This window comes from Tasmannia lanceolata, unplaced genomic scaffold (assembly GCF_043159265.1).
Source record: "Tasmannia lanceolata isolate RefF3 unplaced genomic scaffold, GAP_Taslan_0.1 ptg000018l, whole genome shotgun sequence".
Classification (NCBI taxonomy): Eukaryota; Viridiplantae; Streptophyta; class Magnoliopsida; order Canellales; family Winteraceae; genus Tasmannia; species Tasmannia lanceolata.
The window spans coordinates 21,167,799-21,191,533 of record NW_027518695.1 but is presented as its reverse complement, the minus strand read 5'-3'; the positions used below and the strand labels follow the sequence as shown (position 1 = coordinate 21,191,533).

Below are 23,735 nucleotides of genomic sequence, written 5' to 3'. Positions count from 1 at the left end.
CTCAATCTATAACTCTGACCAACTTGATTCTCCACCTAAGCATGAGAGCCTCTACTTCATTCGGATCCTTACAGCCAATAAGATTCTAATATACCAATCTGATAGCACTAGATGATCTCTAATTAATAGTGCTGCCAATTCCAGATGGAATTGAATTCCAATGCCCATCAAAATTCTGTTTAAAAGAACTTACAAGGGAGAGGACCACCGAAGGAACAAAGTGTCCTCCTGAATGACACTAAGGCAGTACACATGCCAGTATCTTCTGAGGTCATCCCTTGACACACCAACAAACATCTTGCTCATCGTTGCCCACTGTATGATACAACTACAGCATGAAATGTGCAGAGTATTGAGTAGCTTAGAGTAGACTTCCCCTCAAACACCCTACTATTTTGTTCCTTCCAAATCATCCATAAGATATCCAGGGAGCATCTATAAAGTCCCTAGGAAGACTTGTCAAACATCCACTTATAATAAGAGGCAAAAAAATAAGATATGAACCAAACAAACCTTTAAAAGTATCCTTGAAGTCAAAAAAGGTTTCCCAACTCCCTACCATTTTTTTTTAATTTCAACCCAACCAATTCTCCAACAACAACAAATCATGTCCATTGAATGTTTTGGGGATTGCACTGTTGCTATGAGGAGGTTTGAAGTGACTAGTGGCAATGTCGTATCAAATGCTACTTGCCAGGGTGTACACTAGGGGTGTTGAGAAGGCGGGGCCTAAAGATGTCATTTGCTAGGTAGATTCATTTAATCAATAAATCCATGGGTGGTATTGTATATTCTTAATGAGAACTAAGAATCAATCCATACAAATCCAGTGATAAAAATGCACATGCTAGAAAATCTAGATTATTTGATGTGTAAATAACTACAATCCATCAGGCTCTTACACTGAATTTTTGTTGTTCTAATCTTATTGGATGAGGGCCTACTATTTATCATTATTTAAGCAATTAAGTGTGCTAATCGTGGATCTACCCAGCAAAAAAGTCCACTCTAAGGCTAAGAACTATGCTAGTTGTAAGGTTTATCTTAATTTATGTATTTAGTGGTCAATGTAGGCTTTGTGCGGGAAGGGACTTTGAAAAGGCTCGAGAGTCTACAGTTCTCTTGTTTAAATACTATATCTACTATTAAAAGAAAGAGACAGAGAGAGGAGGAGGAGGAGGAGGAAATAAATCCAGAAAGCCAGTTATTTTACAGCAGGCAGTGAATTACGACACATAAAAGGCAACAAGAATATGTACCACATTTCCAATCAATTTTTTGAAACAAATAAAGGTAAACAAACCTTGCATTTTGCTAAATTTTCATCTCGCTTCACCATTCCTCTAATAAAAGCCAAGTGATCCAACAGATCATTCTCAGAAGGGCTTATTTCATATGAGCTGAAAGTTAGACAAAAGTTGATAAGACTTTCTATCACTAACCTATAAAATGAACATAAATAATAATAATAAGAGATATTACATAATACATAATAATGATTATGAGGAGGAGGAGGAGGATGAATAGCAAACCAGAAAACTTTCCGCAAATGATCCCAAAGGGTTTTTGCCGATGCTTCTGGATTATTCCGCGCAAAGTGAAGGAAATGAACAGTAATTGAGATTGTCCTAATTATATCCTCGTAACTCTTCCTTGGCTTCTGAAGCTTTATCCAATTGTTTCCCTTGCAAAGCACTGAAACCTCTGGCTGCTCATTTGATAGTTCCAACTTCCAAGCAATGACTTGTTTGTAGATTTTCTGACGAGTGTCAGCAGTCCCATGCAAGAATACTTGATCCATGGCATTCAGGCCCTCATCCTCACCCCATTGAATAGGCAAAACAGAAAACGTGATAGGCCCATGATTATCATCTACAAAATGGTAATTCATGACGGATTGGGGCAAAATCTCTCCCTCATCATCTGAGGATGCCATTATTCATCCAAACCCAAATGAAAGAAAGAAAAAAAAAAACTACCCTATCTCCTTCCTACCTTTACCTGGCAAGAAAATTAAAAGGAAAGTAATAAAGGGATTATCCAATAATCCAAACAAAATCAAACCAAATGCAAGTGAATAATTAAAAAAGCATCTGCAGTTCTAAACCTTCAGAAAGATGTGTGTGAGTGGGAACGGCAATTTCTCTCTCCTCCTATTCTCGCCCAATAAGTGGGCCCATCTTGAGTAGGTGTTATCATTTAAGAATCTTGGGAAGAAAAGAAATAAAGTAACCCGAAAGATTAGGTAAAGTTATTTTAGATCGGAGTACATCTCTAAAAAATTAGGAAGATTATAATTTAAGTAATCAAATTATACTAGAGGAGGGATAATAGGAGAAAATTAAGGAAGTTATACAAAAATTGGGAAATTCTAATCGTGCACAACTCCCAAAAAGGGAGGCGTGCGCACGATTTTTCCCCTCTTTTCCTCCTTGGGTGTCAACTAGTGGGCCCCATTGGATTAAGTAAAGTACTATTGTTCATATATACAACAATAAAAGAAAGGGGTAAGATTGCTTAGAGGCTAAGTAACAGTAAAGATTAGAATGAGAGAGGGATTTTAGGGGCTTTAATTTAGCAAGGTTCGGAAACCAAATCAAAAGAAAAAATATATATAGTTGGGACTCTCTCTCCCACATCCAAAATTTTGGACGAGAGAGAGAGAGAGAGAGAAGTAGTGGCTGGTTGTTTGGCTTGTGAACCATTAAGAAATTCGTCATCCAAGTAAGTACACCGATCATTCTATTAGAGGTTTAATTTGAATTGGGGGTTCGTACTCATGTTCATACTGATCTAATGTTGTTTCTAATTGAATTTACAGTTGGGTTATTCAATAAAAAACATGGGTTTTCTTTATAATAATAAACACTCAGATTATCAAAGTGAATTCCTAATTACTAAGAATCTTAGTGTTTATTCACATAAGTTAATACAAATATTAACAGTGAATTTTCATTAATAAAAATTTCATGGAACTCCTTTCTTAAATAAAAATTTTGATTGTTGATTTTACTAACCATCTTATGTTAAACTATATAAAAGTTGATGGTTTTCTTTTATCTGTAAACATGATTTTTTTGTATCTGATAGCCAATTATATAAAGTGTGATTCTCATCAGTAATCTAAATGTTGTCTACGCTTAGAGTAGATAAGAATTCTAAAGTAATTAAACTGGACTTCTAGCATATCTCATTCTTTTACAAACTCCTTTTACTTGAGTATTCAAATAGGCTCTCATCTATTTTCTTAACTCCATAGTCTATGTACTTAAGTATTTAGGATGGGTTTTTGTACCTAAACATTTGAAATAAATTTCTGGTCTAATTTCTCTATCAGCTTTATGTGCCAAAGTATCTAAAATTAAATTTGTGCCTATTTTCCATCCTATTGGTTTCACTTACAAAAGCACGGGAAAGGAATTTCCTATCTAACTTCTTGTCAGCCCTTGCATATAAGAAATTAAAAAAAAAGTTTTTGTCTGCCTTTTTTTTCATAACAAGTCTATGTACGGATGGATCAAATAGTTTCAAATAAATTCTATATTGAGTTTATAAATGATTTTTGTGTACGTCCCAATGAGTTTACCAACAGTTGTATTCATTAAGATGGATTGAGTGGCTTCCTTTCAAATTCCTTATAAATGGGTTCGTACATATTATTTTATTCCATCAGTGAAAATCCATATAAATGGTTTTGTACATACTACGTATCAAATGATTTTTCGTAGAGACCCAAATAGAGTTTGCATGAAAATTTCCTTAAAACATTACAATCTACCTATTAGTATATGCACCTAAGGTTTAAATTAATGACCGGGTCTAATTCACCTCGAATAAAATTGTAAGTTTATGAGAAACTTAGCAATTGTGTGTATGACCTTGTTTATAAGTTGGTCAACCCTCATTTCTGCGTAGAGATCCTTTAATTTTCTTCACATCTTCAGTTGGAAAAGGCAGGTGATAGCTAAACTTGTTTTGTATAGACTTTCAATTCTTGCAATAGGGATGGAGAGGTATTATAGTTGTATTTTCGTACTAAGTGGTATTCATGTTTATTAATCGTAGTTTTGTACATCATATGTTTGGGAACGTAATTTGTGAATGTTGATTGATAAGTGCCAAATTGTTTGTTGTTTCAATAAACACGAAAAGATTTGGAAAAAAAAGGGAATATAGGCAAAGGCAACAAGCTAGTTGGGAGCCAGAGTGCCTTGGTTTAAGAAATTCGTAACGATTAAGAGTTGAACTGATTAATACTCACTCGTATTGTCTTTTTTCTTTTTATGCCAGTTGTATCTATATATTGTCATCTCTAAATCAGTTTCTCTTTTTTCTTTTGTAGAATTTTATATAATTCATTTGTCATAGAAAAATCGTAATTGTTCAACTTATTCTATTTTTCAATTGCTAAATATTGATCTTAAACTGTTGTTTGGTATTGAAATTTTATACTTGCCTCATTTTCTATCGACCTGCTGTTGACCCACATTTCTCCCCAGGATTAGAAGACTTCAACGTAGGAGCATTTGCGAAGGAGGATGTTTAGAGGCGTAGGAAAAGTCAGGGAGAAAATAAATAGAGGAGACGATGCTTTTCGTCGATTCTTTTGGTTATTTTAAGTTTTCTTGAGTTGGATATGATTAATTTATTTTGGGATATTTAGTTTAAATATTATTGTAGTGGGACTATTTATGTCATTAAAATAAGAATTATGGTTTATTTAGTATTCAAGTAATGGTTTCAAAAACGAAAATCTTGTGGTTTTAACAGGTTCTTTCTTTGTAGCAGCTCAGTTACGGAATTGGGTCGTTACAATGTGTGTAGACATTTAGGTTTATAATAGCAGTTATACAACTTCATTCATGGAATAGTGAGAAGCAACTCTAAGACTTCATGACAGAAAGAAAGACAACAATAAAAAAATTACTGCTCCCAGGACATGAGCACAAAAGAGATTCATATCATCAAATCTATAGCAATTTCATTAGATGATATTGAAACCGTGTTAATTACTAAGATAAATCAATAACATTGAAAACAGCAGAACTTAATTATTCAACAATCTTCTCGTCAAATAGGAAAGAATTAAATAAAAATCATGATTCTAATCATACTAAAAAAACGTGATTCTAATACTTTCGAAGAAAACATATTCATATCAAAATAAAGAACAAATTGTGTTAGAGAGAGAGAGAGAGTGACAGAGTTAGAACTCTAGAAAAACTGAAAATGTCTACCTCATCTTTAGTATGAGAAACATAGATTAGTACAAAAACTGAAAAATGATCAAAACAACATAGATTTGTACAAAAACAAAACAAAACAAAAATTACAAACCCTAGAGAGAAGGAATGCATGATGGATCAAACAACAAAAAAAGGATTAATGGAAATAGAATGAACATAAAACAGAAAATTGAAGTGATTTTCGGCATATAGATCAGAAAATGAGAGAGATTTCATTTATTTGTTTTGTAAGAGTAAGAGCATTATACCACTGAAAAAACCTTGAAAAGAGAAAAAGGCAGACGCCTTTTTGGCTGAAACGGAACGGGAGTAAGGAAGCGAGTGTGTTATAAATTGAGATGATATTTTTCAACCCCCTCTGTAGTACGCATTCGCCCCCTTTATAACGTATTACGCTTTTTGACGTCAAATCGCATTAAAAGGAGGGCGAATACGTACTGTAATGGGGTGAAAATATCTCGCTCTTTTGTTTTTAACCTGGGCCCTTTGCGCATCCGCGCGTATGTTAGTGGGAGACAATCAGTTGGGCGGCGAAAAAAAATGTCGGTTTGATTTTTTCCACGCGAATGTCTGAGAGTCAAACAGGGAGTGGTGGGGTCCACCTGCTGGATGATCCAATCCGTTCATCTACGAGATCTCACTATTGATCGCCTATTTATAGTAATTGGAAAAAAAGTAGAGGGACATATTTTTCTTCTCGTATTCCTAGCAATATTTGGTTGTCAATTCAACTATTCACATGCCTGTCTCCGTCAGACTGTTACTTTTCCAAATTCAAGCCTTCTTTTCACTTTTCAACTTAGGAGGAAAAGGAAAGCAAAGTAGGGAATCTATATTCACTTCCTATTGCTTCTTCCTTATTTGGTACATCGAAATAGACCCTCAGGCTCTGTTCACTTGTTTTCCCAAGAAAAGAAAAGAAAATATTTTCCGGGAATCTAACGTGGCATTAGAAAAAGAAATTCAGAAAATCTGTGCAGGAAAATGTTTCCTTGGACTGTTTCTGGACTGTTCACTTGCGCAGGAAAAGGTTTCTAGGGAAACTGTTTGCCCTTCTTTTTGCACTAGTTTTCTAGGGAAACAAAATTCGTGTGTTTTTTGTCGGAAATGAAATCCCTAAAAGGAGGGAAATGGGCTTTTCCATGTCTGTTTTTGACTTAAGGTAGAAATTCCACATGTGTAATTATATTTTCCCTGAAAAGCAAGTGAACACCAGAATTCTGTCTTGTCAAGGTCTTGTCAAGGAAAAAATAGGTTTTTTCCAGGGATTTGCTTTCCAAGGAACGCAAGTGAACAAAGCCTTAGGAAAGAAACATGAACTATCCTCGCTAGTGTTAGAAATTTTGGATTTTCAAAATCTTGGTTTTTTGTCAAAATTTAGGGGCCGTTTGGATACACATATTTTAGAATCTTGGATGTCCTCAAAATCCCTTATATGAGAGACAAGAGAAGGAGGAGCACCCGTTTTGCTTCTGTTTAGAATCTTGGATTTTTTAAGTAAGAAATCCAGCTTTTAGAAATCTCTCCCCCTTCTTGAGATTTATGAATCCTGGAAACGTGGAATGATCTCATACTCTCTTACTGACGAAAAGAAGGGCAAGAAATCAGAAAACGACAGCTAGGCTCCTTCCCTTCTCGTCTCCCATCTACGATGTTGAGGAAATCTAGGATTATAAAATCCGTGTATCCAAACGACCCCTTAGTGTATTTGGAAAATGTTTTCTAAAAGTGTTTTGGAAAAGAAAAACTTTTCTTTTGGAAAAAATTGCTCTCTACAAAAGAGTGTGAAAGTGTGTGTGTGTGTGTGTGTGTGGTGGGGGGGGGGGGGGGGGGGGGGGGGTGTGGGAGAGGGCGGGGGCGGCGGAGAATAATCCCACATAAGAAGTTTAGAAAAGTGGAGATGGGTATATAAAGCTCTACCCACTTCCCCTATATGCTTTCTAGCAGTGATGGTTTTGGAAATGGTGGACCCACTGGATGGAGCAACACACAATACGCGCGCACGGCATGGGCTATAGGGCGCTACTGGCACTTTTTGGCACACTTCACGAGGAGTGATTTGAGCACTTAAATTTTTCAATATGCCCCGTAGGATCTCTCGGATGAGTTCCAAAGGCTAGTGTTGGATCGGAATTGATCCAGTGTATTTGATCGTGTCCAATGGTTAGAAAAGTGGAGATGGGTATATAAAGCTCTACCCACTTCCCCTATATGCTTTCTAGCAGTGATGGTTTTGGAAATGGTGGACCCACTGGATGGAGCAACACACAATACGGGCGCACGGCATGGGCTATAGGGCGCTACTGGCACTTTTTGGCACACTTCACGAGGAGTGATTTGAGCACTTAAATTTTTCAATATGCCTCGTAGGATCTCTCGGATGAGTTCAAAAGGCTAGTGTTGGATCGGAATTGATCCAGTGTATTTGATCATGTCCAATGGTTAGTGTCAAATCGGGTGGAATCTAGACCGTTGGATTGTGTCCATTGACGTCCCAACTTTCAGAAGTTGATCAGGTGCGATATGAGCCATGGGTTGATGATCAGTCACAATCTAGCGGCTATAGGGGAGGACGGGGTTTTACACAAATCAACAGTCACTCCATGGTTGATCTGGACTGTTGAATCGCTGATGGGCGTGATCTAACGATCAGAATTCAAACTGATCTTGAAAGAGGCCTTGTAGAGCTGTTTTCCATACTAAAAAGACACAGAAGGCTCTATAAAAAGAGCAAAACTGTGGTGTTATTCTAAGATTTCCATATTGCTTCTACTCTATTAAAAAGTCCCCCCAACTCATCTTTTTACATTCTATGTCATTTTTCCTATTCTTCTAGTTAGTGTTAATATGTCAAAACAGTAACTAGACATTTCTTAAAGGCTTGGTACTCTTTAAGGGCATTTCGATTTCAATTCCGCTTGTGCACAACGTCATCAAATATTAGTCCAAAATTCATGCCAGGCTTCATTGTATCTTAGAAGCTGTTCATGGATCCCCTACTGGTGGGGATGAATTTTGCCTTAAAGGAAAGCGGTATCTTGCCTTGAAGCAAAACAATTTCAGATTTCCCACCATCATCAGTACCCAATCTTCTTCAACATTCTTAAAGATAAAATTTATGCTGTTGCTTCAATGTCATTGCATTAATCCATCAAATGACCCCACTTTGTTAAATTTGAACGTTTTGACATAGGAAAGTTCAAACGGTTGTAGACACCCCATTTTGACCTGACCCAAATTTCCCAAAAATTGAATAAATCCCGAAATCTGAGTCTCGGAGCCAAATTCGAAATCCTTGAGAATCAAAGTCACTCTCAAGTTCCCGAAGTGTCTGAAACCGATTCCCAAAAAGTCCAAGAACCAAATGCGAAGAAAACCCGAATGATTACTTACCTATTGTGCCCATTCTTGGGTGCGAAATTCCCGGGAAGTTGTTCCCATTCCCAAGAGCGCCTTTGCAAAATTATAATTAATTCGGGCAAAAATTTGAAGAAGGGACAAGCAGAGTTTGTGCCTTTGTCAAATGTGGGTGTGTGGATATCAACTTCCATTTTTTCTTGCGTCATGAGAGAATGAGAAAGGAGCAAAACGAGTGTGTCAATATCAACCCCTTGTTTATGGGTGTGCAATTACCAGGTGAGGGTGTGCCCATTAAATATAATTGTGTTTTTCTAATTAAGTAGTTAGTGGGGCCCACTCCTATGCAAGTGAAGTGTCCCACCGAATTATTCTGTGGTCAAAGAGGAGGACATCATCATTTTCTTTCGTTTTTTAAAATTTGCAAGCAATGAATATCTTTTGGTTTTATTTTGGTATCCGATGTGGAATGATGATTTTTGGCAAATATTAAGAAGTTTAGGGGGGACAAGAGGGGGACAAAAAATGATGATTATTCTCCTCATGATGAGTCTCCCCTGCTCAAGAGCAGAGTTCTGATCTCTCTCGCAGGGGAGAACCAGAGGAGAGAAACAGAGGAGGGAAAAAGGCCAAACAAGCTCCACCACCACCATCAATCACCACCCTCCACCAAACCCTTTTCCCTCAGCCACCGCAACCCACCTTCTTCTACCTCCAACCCACTCCACCGAGCCACCAACTCCATCGGCCGCCGGCCACCCAACCGGATTCCGGCCACCACCTCCGGCAAGACGACTTCCCGGCGGCCATCACCACCAAACCCACCACCCACCTCCACTTCACAGCCAACTCCCACCTCCCTCCACCACACTCCAACCTCCGGCCAAGCCGCCACCATCTCGGCCTCTTCATCATCTCCAACCATCAAGCTCCACCATCGACCTCCACCCTAGCCACCATCTCCAACCACCTTCTCCGGCATCCTCCCCACTACCGTACCTCCACCATCTCCCCAAACCCAAACCCTCTGCAACTGCTAGCCTTAACCACCACCACCTCCGGTCATCACCACACCTCCACCACCCTCCAACCTCCGGTCACCCACCATTACAGCCACCACCTTCATCACCGATCAACCACCATCCCCACATTCACCAAACCCACCTTCTCCGGCAAGCCACCGGAATCCGGCCGAGCCACAACCTACATCTTCAGCCATCACCACCACCCACACCCCCTTCATTTTCTCCGGTTAGTCTGCCGGAAATCCACCCAAGCCACCACCAGCCACCCAAGCCACCACTAGCCACCACCCTCAACCTCCAATCCGAAACCCAAAACCCATTTTCACCCTAGCACCACCCTTCGAAAATCCCCTCCCATTCTTCACCTCCACCACCCTCAACCCCAAAACCGAAACCCCTTTGCCTATAACTCAAAAAAACCGAAACCCAAATATACCTTCCCTGTTCTATCACCTCTGCAGATCCGAAACCCACACCCCACTCGCCTCCACCGAACCACCACCACCACCACCCATTCGAAAATCCTTTCCCACCCTCATCTCCTCCAATCCCCACCTCCAAAATTGCAACCCATTTCCACCCCAATCACATTTCGAAAACCCAAACCCATAATCCTTAAACCCCTTCTCCTTTAAAAAAAAAAAAAAAGAAACAGAGAGAGAGAGAGAAAGAGAGAGAGACAGAGAAACAGAGAGAGAGAGAGGGAGGGAGCTCGAGCTCCACCGCACCACCTCCGGCCGGCCGATCTTCCCCTCCACCACCGCTACCTCCCATTTTCCGACCTCAACCCATTCTTCTCCGATCCCATCTAAATCCGACCAACCATGTAAGAACCGGTAAAATATATATATATATATATATATATATACAAATAAATAAAAATGGCCTCATAAGTGGGTAATCATCGGCCATTACTCATTTTTCCCGAGTTAATCGGGCATGATGACATCTGGCATAATGGGGCATACGTGATTCGAACCCAACCCTGAGCTAGGATTGAACGGCTTCCTACCACTAAGCCACCGCCCCAGATGTTAACTAAAAAGGCTTAGATATTTACATATATTAAAAATTTCCAATAGTCACTATTCGTAATTACTATTCACAACAGTCACTATGCAAGATTACTATGCAGAAATACTATGCAAGTTCACTATTGAGATGCACTATTTAAAACTACTATTCACAGTAGGACCCACCGAGTACTATTCACAAGCGGGTCCTACCAAAAGTGGGTCCCACATCAGGGGACCCCACACGGGTCCCACCAAAAGCGGGCCCCACACAAGCGGGTCCCACATCAGCGGGCCCCATACAAGCGGGTCCCACATCAGCGGGCCCCACACAAGCGGGTCCTACCAACAAGTAGGTCCCACAACAAGTAGGTCCCACACAAGCAGGACCCACAAATAGCGGGACCCAACTCCTTGAAACCCTTACATCAAAGAATCAATGGATAAGAAACCCTTGAAACCCTTACGTCAACAAAAGAAATTCAAAGATAGGGTACCCTTACTTATAGTTTTCCGGTCACAGGTTTGTTTGAGCTTACACCTTGGAGTGGATAACCTGTAAATATATTTTATATCAAAGTCATGTTTTAAGATTATGGGCCCAGCATGCACTATTCATATGGACCCCACATGTTACTATTCATGTGGACCCCACATGTTACTATGCTCAGCAGGTTACCATTCTTTGAGTTAGTTTATTTCTTGGCTACTATGCTTAGCAGTTCGCCTATGCTTAGCAGTTTGCCTTTCTGTGCTGAAAGTTTACTTACGCTTACTATGCTTCCATTTCACCGTTCAAATAAGATGGTAAAACTTGCATAATCTATAGCGAGTTATCGCCTCTTATGCATGTTTTATCCTGATTTACATAGATGGATATTTACATAGGTGGTAGAACCAACCATTTACTTTACGGTTACTATGCTAGCATTTCACCGTTCAAATTAGAGGGTAAAACTTGCATAATCTATAGCGAGTTATCGCCTCTTATGCATGTTTTATCCTGATTTACATAGATGGATATTTACATAGGTGGTAGAACCAACCATTTACTTTACGGTTACTATGCTTGCATTTCACCGTTCAAATAAGATGATAAAACTTGAATATAAATAAATACTTTAACTATTGAAAGTTTTACCTTGATGAAGTGGATTTCCTTTTCCCTTCTCCTTTCTCGGATTTCCTTTTTCCTTCTCCTCTCTCAGATTTCCTTTTCCTTCTCCTCTCTCAGATTTCCTTTTCCTTCTCCTCTTACTCTTTCTGCGAGCCTCTATTTATAGGCTTAACTTGAATTATTATATTATTATTTTATTTGCTTAAATAGTAACTTGAATTATTATATTATTATTTTATTTGCTTGAATAGTAACTTGAATTATTATATTATTTATTATTATTTTCGTCGTCTTTCGTCGGCGCAACTGCTCAATATTTAATTAGTATTTTCATCCTGCTGGCGTTGGGTCCCGCTATTTGTGGGTCCTGCTTGTGTGGGACCTACTTGTTGGTAGGACCCGCTTGTGTGGGGCCCGCTGATGTGGGACCAGCTTGTATGGGGCCCACTGATGTGGGACCCGCTTGTGTGGGGCCCGCTTTTGGTGGGACCCGTGTGGGGTCCGCTGATGTGGGACCCACTTTTGGTGGGACCCGCTTGTGAATAGTACTCGGTGGGTCCTACTGTGAATAAAAATTTCCAATAGTCACTATTCGTAATTACTATTCACAACAATCACTATGCAAGATTACTATGCAGAAATACTATGCAAGTTCACTATTGAGATGCACTATTTAAAACTACTATTCACAGTAGGACCCACTGAGTACTATTCACAAGCGGGTCCCACCAAAAGTGGGTCCCACATCAGCGGACCCCACACGGGTCCCACCAAAAGCGGGCCCCACACAAGCGGGTCCCACATCAGCGGGCTCATACAAGCGGGTCCCACATCAGCGGGCCCCACACAAGCGGGTCCTACCAACAAGTAGGTCCCACAACAAGTAGGTCCCACACAAGCAGGACCCACAAATAGCGGGACCCAACGCCAGCAGATGAAAATACTAATTAAATATTGAGCAGTTGCGCAGACGAAAGACGACGAAAATAATAATAAATGATATAATAATTCAAGTTACTATTCAAGCAAATAAAATAATAATATAATAATTCAAGTTACTATTTAAGCAAATAAAATAATAATATAATAATTCAAGTTAAGCCTATAAATAGAGGCTCGCAGAAAGAGTAAGAGGAGAAGGAAAAGGAAATCTGAGAGAGGAGAAGGAAAAGGAAATCTGAGAGAGGAGAAGGAAAAAGGAAATCCGAGAAAGGAGAAGGGAAAAGGAAATCCACTTCATCAAGGTAAAACTTTCAATAGTTAAAGTATTTATTTATATGCAAGTTTTATCATCTTATTTGAACGGTGAAATTCGAGCATAGTAACCATAAAGTAAATGGTTGGTTCTACCACCTATGTAAATATCCATCTATGTAAATCAGGATAAAACATGCATAAGAGGCGATAACTCGCTATAGATTATGCAAGTTTTACCCTCTTATTTGAACGGTGAAATGCTAGCATAGTAACCGTAAAGTAAATGGTTGGTTCTACCACCTATGTAAATATCCATCTATGTAAATCAGGATAAAACATGCATAAGAGGTGATAACTCGCTATAGATTATGCAAGTTTTACCATCTTATTTGAACGGTGAAATGCAAGCATAGTAACCGTAAGTAAACTTTCAGCACAGAAAGGCAAACTGCTAAGCATAGGCGAACTGCTAAGCATAGTAGCCAAGAAATAAACTAACTCAAAGAATGGTAACCTGCTGAGCATAGTAACATGTGGGGTCCACATGAATAGTAACATGTGGGGTCCATATGAATAGTGCATACTGGGCCCATAATCTTAAAACATGACTTTGATATAAAATATATTTACAGGTTATCCACTCCAAGGTGTAAGCTCAAACAAACCTGTGACCGGAAAATTATAAGTAAGGGTCCCCTATCTTTGAATTTCTTTTGTTGATGTAAGGGTTTCAAGGGTTTCTTATGCATTGATTCTTTGAGGTAAGGGTTTCAAGGGTTTCTTATCCATTGATTCTTTGAGGTAAGGGTTTCAAGGGTTTCTTATCCATTGATTCTTTGATGTAAGGGTTGCCTATCTATTGATTCTCTTTTGCTGATATAAGGGTTTTTCTTCCCCGAAACTTGTTTCAATGAGATATGTTTATGTTTAGGGTTTATCTTGTGATACCCTAATTCTGAATATGGACTGAGTTATGATATGATGACGGATGGACGCGTTATAGTCCTCCATGTGCACGTGGGTAAAGACGACTCTAGAGAGTGTAAATCTAGAGGATTATGGGCCGAGATATGGCTATGAATGAAAGCATCATGAAGTCTATATATCTAATTCTATACATAGTTCTTAATATCAAGTTCTATAAGTTTCTCTATACGTTTGGAATGCATGTTGTGCTTATTCGTTCTTTCCATGTGAGATTTACCTTGTTGTTTATACCCTACTGGGCTATTTGAGCTCACCCCCTTCTTTCCCTTGTTTTATGGTTCCAAACCCCAGGTGAAGTATAGATGGAAGATGGGGAATGCTAGAGTTGAATGCAGAACTGTTCTAACGGATATTTATGTTTTAAATGTGTATCAACTATGTCTTGAATTACGATGTAATAAGTTAGACCTAATTTCTGTAAATCCTCTAAATGTATTTGAGATCTTGGGAATAATGAAAGTTTTTGAGAAAGATGATGTCATATTATTCTACGCACCGAGTTGGTATTTTCAAGAAAATCCGGGGCGTTACAAACCACCACTTATTCCGGTCATCTTGACCTCTAAAATCCAAGACCCAAATCCATCTCCACCACCTAGCTCCTCTGTTGCCGCCATTTCCACCTTGCTTTGACCCATTTTCTTATTAAGCCCTCTCTTCTCCATTTCAAAACCCACCACCATCTTCTATAGATTCCACCCAACCTAATCAAACCCAACCCGATTTGTACCCCTTGGTTCGCACCCTGGCTAGCCCCTGGTTGTACTCTGGTTCGCACCCTGGTGCACCCTGGTCCGCACCCTGCTTCCCCCTGGTTAGACCATGGCTAGTCTCGGGTTTACTCCTAACTTAGACTCGACTCACTTGACCCTAACCATTAACCCAATCCAATCCAACCAAGTGGGCTCCCAACCCAATTCCAACTGAGTTAACCCTAGCCAACCTCCCTAGTCGAGTTGACCCAACTCTCTAGTCGAGTATGCTCAACCTCTTTAACCGATTGGACTCTCCCCTTAGTTGACTCAACCCATTTCCGGTGCCGACACTAAAGTTCCAAGGAATCCTCTGCATTGGCAATTTCCCTCCAAATAGGTAATACTCTTCCTTTGCCTCGCTTTCGACTTTCCTTAGAGTTTGGGATTTTCTTTCATTTTGGGGCTCCTTCCATTCCGTATTCTCCTTCGGGTTCCTGCGTTTCGGGATTTCATTCGGTTTTCGAGATCTTCATCGATTTCGGGAACATCGTCGGGTTTAGGCGATGACGGACGGCAACCTCCTGAGCCAAAACCCCATTTCAATCAAAAGGGATAAAAACTCATAAAAATCAAATAACAAAAATAAAAAACAACAAAAAAATATCAGAAAACAACAAAAGCGTTTTTCGAAAAGCTGTTTCGAACTACGTTGGCTTGATCCCTTTTCACAGGGTACGTAGGCAGCTTGGGACCGTCATCCCAAGTTCAGTCAAACTTTTCAATAAAATCCTTTAAACCCTTCAAAAAAATCATTTCAGCATCTGAAAATATCTTTCAAGCTTTTCTCAAAAATACAAAAAACCAAAATGGGCAAGGATGGTGATTGCCAGGTCACTCGGAGCCTTCCTTTCATTTCATTTCCGATTTCGATCGTGGTTTTCCGGTTTTATCGGTTTTCCGACGTTTTATCAGGTTTTGGGATGGGCGATGACGTAGCGTGGCCCCTTTACAGGGATTGTCGTCGCTGAGCCCAACGATAAGTTATGACGATCGCGAGACTTGTCCGAGCTTTAGCGGATCAGGATCACTGAGCTCGATTCCTTTAGAATCGCTCCCTGAGTCTATCGTATGTCCCATTTTCTTTTCCCTGGCATTTTGGGTTTGCGCATACCGTCATTTTCTGATTCCTTTTTTTCCTCGCATCTTTTAGCTTATCGTGTGTTTGTATTTGGTTCCTTGTGTGTTTACTTTCAGCTTGCTTATTCCTTGTGCGTTTAGTTTCACATGCTTAGCTAGATATTTACTGCTTTTCTGCTTATCATATCTGCTATTACTTGCTTAGCTGTAGCTGTGCATGCGGATGTTATTGCTTTCCTAGATGTGATGGGTTAGGATTAGATGCGGTGAGTTAGGATTTGGATGTTTATTTTCTTTTGCCCATCCCCGGGTCATGCATGTTAGATATACGTTTTCTCGGGGATACTCGTTCCCATTTCACATGATTTTAGCCCAAAACTCTTCAAAATTAATTAAGAATGGCATAAGAGACCAGGTGTTTACACTTGGGCGAATTGGGGGCGCTTAATACCTTCCCCATTCGTCATCAGGCGCGGACTTTTGTATCTCTGGTTATCCGTTGCAACAGAGTATTTCATGGGATCCAAGGCCTACTTCCTTGGATGACGACTCTTCTTTGTTAAAGGTACACCTTGGTTCCGGGCTATTCCTTGAATCGAGAGGTATCTCATTTATATTGCCACTCATGCTTTGAGTGGCACCATTTCGAGAGTTCCTTGGTAGAGCTCTCCTTCACATTGTGGAGATCTTAGAGGACTGGACGTGGGATCTCGCGTCCCTCGCCCGCCGTCCTCGGGATCGGGGTCCACAACGGTGGCAAAAGAAGGTGCACTTGATTCTTACGTCACTCAAAGTAGTTCACGTTTTCACAACTCCAAAGCTGGAGGAAAATGAAAATGGAACTATAGCGGAGGCTCTTGCAAGGATGAAATGGGAACAAGACGACTATATTTGCAAATGACACATCCTCAATGCTATGTCGGATACTTTATTCAACATATATCAAGGCATGGGATTGTCAAGCGAGATTTGGAATGCACTTGAAATCAAATACATGTCGGAAGATACCATTAGCAAAAAAATTCAATGCGAGTCCATTTTAAAATTATTTCATGTAGATGATAAGTATGCTATTGATCAGTAGCATGAAATTAATCATATAAGAAGTCAAATTCATTTGCAAAACATTCTTCTTTATATTCCTTCATAGTTCCTTTAATTATTAATAAACTTCAACCAACTTGGAAAGGCTTTAGAAAAAGTCTCAAACAAAAGAAAGAAGAAATGTCTCTCAAAGAATTGGCTTAGTGCCTCAGGATTGAGGAATAGTCAAGAATAAGATACCATAAAGAAGAGCAGGAAATTCTACTCTAAGAAAAATGTCTAAAGTCGAACCGAATTTGGAAAGGCAATCAGAAGAGGAACAAGCATCCCAAAAAGAAGTTTAATAAGAACAAGGAAATGAAGGGTTCTTGTTTCAATTGTGGCAAACTTGACCACTACAAGAGTGAGTGTCGACTTCTCAAGTATAGGAAGTTAGGAGCAGGCGTTGTGCTGTCCGCCGTCATTGGCTGGTGTTCTCTCCAAGCGATGTGGTATCCCCCATTGTTGGTTGGTTATCTGCCCTAGGCGATGGGGTGTCCCCCGTCGTTGGTTGGTTATTTGCCCCAGGCGACCTACTGTCTGCCGTCGTTGGTTGGTGTACCTTCCAGGTGGCATGGTGTCCTCCATCGTTGGTTGGTTGTTTATCCAGGGGACATGGTGTCCTCTATTTGTTGGTTGGTTCCTCTCACCTTTCTAGTGGTGGGAGTTCTTGTAACAACCCTGATTTTTGGACTATAATAATTTTTTTTACAGCCAAAAGTCTGAATTGTTGTCACAAGATCAAAGACAAAATATAACTGAAACTGAGCGATCTTATTCTAATAAAATTTTATTACATTAATTAATAGAACATATTTAAGAAATACAGTAAACTAAGGAGGCCTTTTGCTAAGGCTAACTGGCCACACCAAGGAACTCCCCATTCGAATATTCACTCTTCCAAGTCATCTATTGTTGGGAATCCTAAAATGTTTAAGCAACATTAGATTCAACGATCTAGCAGGGTCATTCAGTGAACCAACTAAGTATGGAGGTCAATAAAAGAGTAAGCAGTAATATAGTCTACTAAATAGAATTACAATCTGAAATAAGCAAGATTAAAACTTAAGAGGTTATTTGGAATAGTAAAAATATGAGTAATAAAGAGAATAACTAGATAGTGCAATATGCATGAAATATGGAATGGCTACGCGAGGTACTCTAGCTTCACATAGACTGTTACCTTTGTCTGCACAGTCAATTCCGTGAGGACTTGTTACGTCAGATCCTATTGCCTCGGGACTTATAGTCTCCAGAGGACTCCACATCGACAAGAGTTAGCGCTTATCACCCTTGACGTCTAATATCCGGGGATAACTCGTTGGCCTCTCATCCCCCACCCATTAACAATGTTCATGTAATTGTACAACACATTATCAGATCTAAGCATATATCCTATTATCATTCAATAAACGATATTATTGCATCTACTTCTCTTATTGAAAACCATACAAAGATTAGGTCAGCTGTCACCTGCCTTATCAAACTTGAAGAGTGTGGATCTGAAATGACTTGAACTGCAATCACCCTGAAAATAAAGAGTCACACACATATTCTAATTTTTTTGTTTACAAATACTTTATTTATTTATTTATTTTTAGGTTCCTTTTAATTTCATAATATGTTCAATTCGTGTTCATCAAATAATGTTCATTTCAGTCCAGATAATGTCCTTTGTGTTCCAAGACCGTGTCCTTTCTGTCCAACTTATATTCTAAGATTGTGTCATTTGTGTCAAAATAGTGTCCATAGTATCCCACAGACAGTGACCTTTCTGTCCGGTTTAAGGCTAAGAAATTACTCATTTAGTTAACATTATATTTGTTCAAAATTTTAAAGATATAGTATACATACGGCCATTATTTCCGTCAATTTTGTGACCTAATAATGCTCGTATTATGTCTGTCCTAAATAAAGTCATGCACAGTAAAATTCTAATTTTTGCTTTATTTTATTAGGAAAAGAATAAAATTATAATCTTACCAAATGGGACAAGTGATTCTCCCTACCCTCCTGTGTCCTTCACCCCTCTCTCTATCTCTCTCTCATTTTTTCCCAATATCTTACTTTCTCTTATTCTGTATTTTTCTTCTTCTCTCGCCGACTATTGATAGACAAAGTTTAAGTGAACAATATATCATTATTAAATTCGGACATATATTATTATTAAATTCTGATAGATACCTATAATATATTTTATTCATAAATAAATGAATAGTATAGGTATAAATTTTTGAATAGTGAAGGCTTTGGGCTAGTGTAAATGACTAATATTATTTTATTATAAATTTTATTATTTTTTTATTCGAACGAATTCCGTCGATTATTATTGTAATATTAAAACCGAACAGTTTTCGTCGGTGATTTATTACGATCTAACGACTTTATCGGTGTTTTATTAAAGTAGTTGAGAGTAGTTGAGCGGTGGATCGCGGTGGATCCCGCTGGCGATGGGACCCGCTGGTAGTGGGACCCGCTTGTGGTGGGATCTGTTGGTCGTGGGGCCGCTAGTGTGTGGGGCCCTCTGGTGAATAGTATTCGGTGGGTCCTACTGTGAATAGTAAATATGAATAGTGATTTAAATAGTGTCAATGAATAGTACTTTTGAATAGTGTCTATTGTGAATATCCAATATATGTAAGTATATATAGTCATTTTTTTTATTGACATCTGGGGCGGTGGCTTAGTGGTAGGAAGCCGTTCAATCCACACTCAGCATCGGGTTCGAATCACGTAAGCCCCATAATGCCAGATGTCCTCATGCCCCGTTTAACTGGGGGGAAAATGAGTAATGGCCGATGATTACCAACCTATGAGGTCTAATTTTTTATATATAACTATTATACTTTTTATTCCTTGGTGGGACCGGGTATTACAGTTCTTCTATTGGTGTTACGCTGCTCGCTGATGTCTCCACTCGTGCTACTTCGATGTTGTTCGTTGTACGCGCCTTGGGCGTGCTAATTTTGTTCAAGGATCGTTGTTGTTTTCCCTCCCGAGGTGCTTCTGTTTGCTCGTTGATCTCGCTGGTCGTCGTTGCCTTATTCAGAGGGAGGCCCTGTGGTGATCGTCCTCGTCGTAGTACTAATTCAGAGGGGAGCTGTTATCTTTGGTGGCCGTTGATCATGTCGTTCTATTCACAGTGAGCGTTGCCATTTTTGTCATGTTTTACTTTATGTCACCACACCAGCTTGAGGGGGAGTGTTGTATCAAGCTAGAGTTGTGTTTGCAATTATTATGTTTTTGTTGTATGTGTATTTTAGTTGTTTATTGTAATTTTCTTTGTACCAAGCCCGAGTTTTATAGTATATACACTCCAGCTTAAGGGGATCTATGCTAAAAGAAAGAAGTTATGTTATCTCTATTTTTCCATTGCCGTAGGAGCACAGGGCTCACTTCTCTAGCTTTCACGACCTATGGTGGGGCCCAATATAGTGGCGGGACCAATAGAGAGAAAAGAACCATTTTTTGTAGAAAAGGTGGGGATTTATGCTATAGGGTTTGGGGCTAAAAGGATCCCCAAACCCTGTAACTACTCGCTACCAGTTTTGTATTTGAAAGACAGAAAGCTGTAAATCTAACCTAGTGCTTCCCGATTTGTGATTGGGGGTCACTCTACAGAGTGCCAACGTCCGCTGGTATATCAGAGGAGATTTCGGCAGGGTGCCGACGTCCGATGATATATCAGAAGAGATTTTGACAAAAACTTTGTAGTATTAGTTTCTGAAAATCTTTCCAAGCTTCTTTAACTTTCTCTGTCGTTCTCTTTCTTTCTCTCTCTAGGGTTTTTTAAAAGCAAAAGGGGAGAGGTGTGAATATCAAAAGAGGGGGTGTTTAAATGCTAAAGGGGTGTTGATATCAAAGAGGGGGCTTGAAAATGCTAAAGGGGTGTTGATATAAAAAAGGGGGTGGAAAGACCAGAGCAAGAGTGGAAATGAAGTGAAGAAGGCATCAAAATGAAGTGAGGAGGGGACCTCCTCTTATAGGGTTGGAAATGGCATGATGTCATCCAGCCAGATATTTTGGCATGATGTCATGAATGATGTCATGCATGATGTCAATTAGTAAGATATTTTCCCAAAAATACCTAAAAATATTTTCTTTTGTCATTTAGTGGTTTTCGATTCCCAAAAAGTGGTTTCAGGTAGCCAAAAGTGGTTTCGGCTCCAAGAAATTGACTTTCGGAGGAGTTTTTCTGAGTTTGGTTAATTGGATCTTTATGATCTTGCGTTGCCATAAAATGCGGGTGCCAAGCTATTGGGCTTGATCCTTGGGACGTTTATTTGACCAATTCAGGGCTTGGTCGAAATTTTTTGGTGAACTTGGATGGTTCTCGATGTAAGCTTGGTTATTGGGTGTCTTGGTGTTTTGGGTGACTTTGTATCCTTGAAAACCCAAGAAAAACACTGAGAGCGATATCGAGAGAGAAAGACCAGAGAAGCTTCATGACTCATCATACGAAACATCATCGCGACTACCTATCATTAGTCCGGTCCTGACAAAATGGGGTGTCTACACTTTGATATGAAAGACATGTGTGAAGCAAATGTGTTCTTGGGTATTAGAATCATAAGAAATAATAATTGTTTGATTCTAACCCAACTACATTATATAGAGAAAGTTCTCAAAATGTTTAGTCATTTTGATTGTTCACCTGTTTCAACACCTTCTGATCAAATGTGATGTATCCTAATAACAGTAGGACGATGATGTCTTAATGGATGCCTTTTCATCTTGACAAAGGATCTATAATGATCGGATGATAGTGAGAGCCATGGGAAATAGGCTGGATTTGTGATGACCAACAACATTGCGGAATCAATCATTGTACATGTGGCAGTGGGTTTGTGCCACACAATGTGATGGTGCCGAAATCTGGGTCTGTGTTCGTGCGGTGTGTAGAGGGCCTCCATCAAGTATCTACAATCACAAACAAAGGGGTCATGGGGTCCGGGGTGGGTCCCGGACAACCACTTCGACACCCAAGTTAGATTCCAGCCCAATCGTATAAATAAACAACAAGATTAATGAAGGAAATGACTAGGTTACCAGAATCGAACATAGGCTTTTTCTGTGATTTGGGTGGTCGAATTGGGTATGGGGGCTAAGGGGAGGAGGGTGCGGGCGTCCAACACCTTTTTCCTCACCTTCCTCTGGAAAGGATGGGCTTAATGGGCAATTAAAGCTTGCCTTTAATGGTGCCCTTTTGTCTGGTTGTGTCTTTCTTCCCTTCCAGCCCCAAAGATCGGATCCTCCTTTGGGAGGCTTTGCAACGTATTTATCCTTTCTTTATGCATGCAATTTCTGTCCATTACGTGCCACGTGGACGCTCCTAATCATTTTGGATAAAAGGCCTTCTTTCTTTAGATTGGTCCGCACTCTGGCCGCAGGAGATTAGTGGCGTGCATGGCTCGCTAATGGCTTGCTAATCTTGCGTGTAACCTTCCTCATAATTATGATGATGAGTGATTATGGCCGAGATTTTGATGATGAGAAAATGACATGTGGCGGGATCCCATGGGCATGCCGTGTTTAATACCCCTTATGATGATAGGGGATCATGGCTAAGATCTTGGTGATATGGAAGTGAATTTAATACCCATCACAATGGAAAGCAGAATGGTCCTCCTAAAATATATTTCCTTTCCCAATATATTTCTTAATAGACATTAAAATTCAATAAAAGGGTGATTTTCGAAATGTGAAACAAACAATTACACCAAAAGCTTAGGTAGCTCCAAATGGCGTTATTTAAACTTTATACTTTAATACTCCCCGTCACGTGTGGCCCCTCCTTTGGGTTGGGCCATCACATGCGAATTTTTAATATCAAGGAATTTTTGAACCGAGAACCTTTGCCCTTATTCCATGTTAAACAACCGATTACTCCAAAAGCTTAAGCCGCTCGAGAAGGAGTTATGTAATCGTTTATACTTTGACATGAAATTAAAAAATTAGGGGAATTTTGGTGGAGTTTTTAGATATTAGGGTGAATAAATACAAAAAATCAATAAAGGGTATTTTGGTAATTAAAAATATTTAGGGGTTTGGTTGGAAACATAAATAAAGGGAGGTTTTAGTAATTTTACTAAATTTTTTTACGGTTAAATTTGGAGAGGGAGGGAGATAGGGATTATTAGGTCTGCAAGTTAGGTGGGGGGAGTGCAGTTACTGTTTTTAGAAAAGCGTTAGCTTGAGGGAGAGAGAAGGGTAAATTAAGAGAAAGACTATAACTCCCCCTTTTGGGCAGTGATAAATCAACTCCCGAGATGGATTAATCGACTCCCCATGTGTCTATCTCTCTCCTCTTTCTCTCTCTAACCTAGAGGAGAGAGAAAGGCACATGGGGAGTCGATTTATCACTCCCCTTTTTTTTTTTGAAAACACAAGTCACCATCATGCATTTAATACTCCTGACTTGCAGCCATTACTCACAATGGTGACGTGTAGGCTGTGTAGCCGTGGTTTAAAATTTCGGTTTCGGACCCACTGAAATCGAAATTTCGGCCTAAATCAGGTGAAACCAGGAAAACATTATTTTATTTGACATAAAATTTCTGCTGAAATTACCGAAACTTTTGTAAAATATTAAAATAATTAAAAAAAACAGGTGTTTGGGTGAAATTTTGGGGAAAAACGAAATTAAGACCGAAATTTCGAAATAAAATACCTTCTCTGGTATGAGTGATTTCAGTGTCTGTCTTCGAAATTTAAAACCATGCGTGTAGCTAGGGTTGCAACTCGAGTCAGGTCTTCCAAAACCCTACTCTACCCAAGAAATGATCTCGGGTCGAGAAAGACAGTTTTTTTAGTGAAAGCTATTAAAAATGCAGAGAATTGGTACATTTTGGTTCATGAAAGTTTATTAAAAGGGAAAA

General features: G+C 39.4%; 1 protein-coding gene across 5 annotated transcripts in view; it reads right to left on the bottom strand.

Annotated features, from left to right (window-relative positions):
- The window catches only part of LOC143849570 (protein ENHANCED DOWNY MILDEW 2-like), a 42,035-nt gene extending 36,411 nt beyond the window's left edge, over positions 1-5,624 (bottom strand). For 3 of the 5 annotated variants that reach the window (XM_077358631.1, XM_077358634.1, XM_077358635.1), the window contains exons 1-3: positions 5,495-5,624; positions 1,533-2,001; positions 1,304-1,400 (exon numbers count right to left, since the gene is read on the bottom strand). In XM_077358631.1, coding sequence (XP_077214746.1) covers positions 1,304-1,400; positions 1,533-1,936 — 501 coding nt within the window. In that variant the 5' untranslated portion in view covers positions 1,937-2,001; positions 5,495-5,624. Of the gene's footprint in view, positions 1-1,303; positions 1,401-1,532; positions 2,002-2,107; positions 5,044-5,337; positions 5,447-5,494 lie in introns of those variants that run through there. The other 2 variants (XM_077358632.1, XM_077358633.1) reach the window with 2 other exon arrangements.
- Between the last annotated feature and the right edge of the window lie 18,111 nt (positions 5,625-23,735).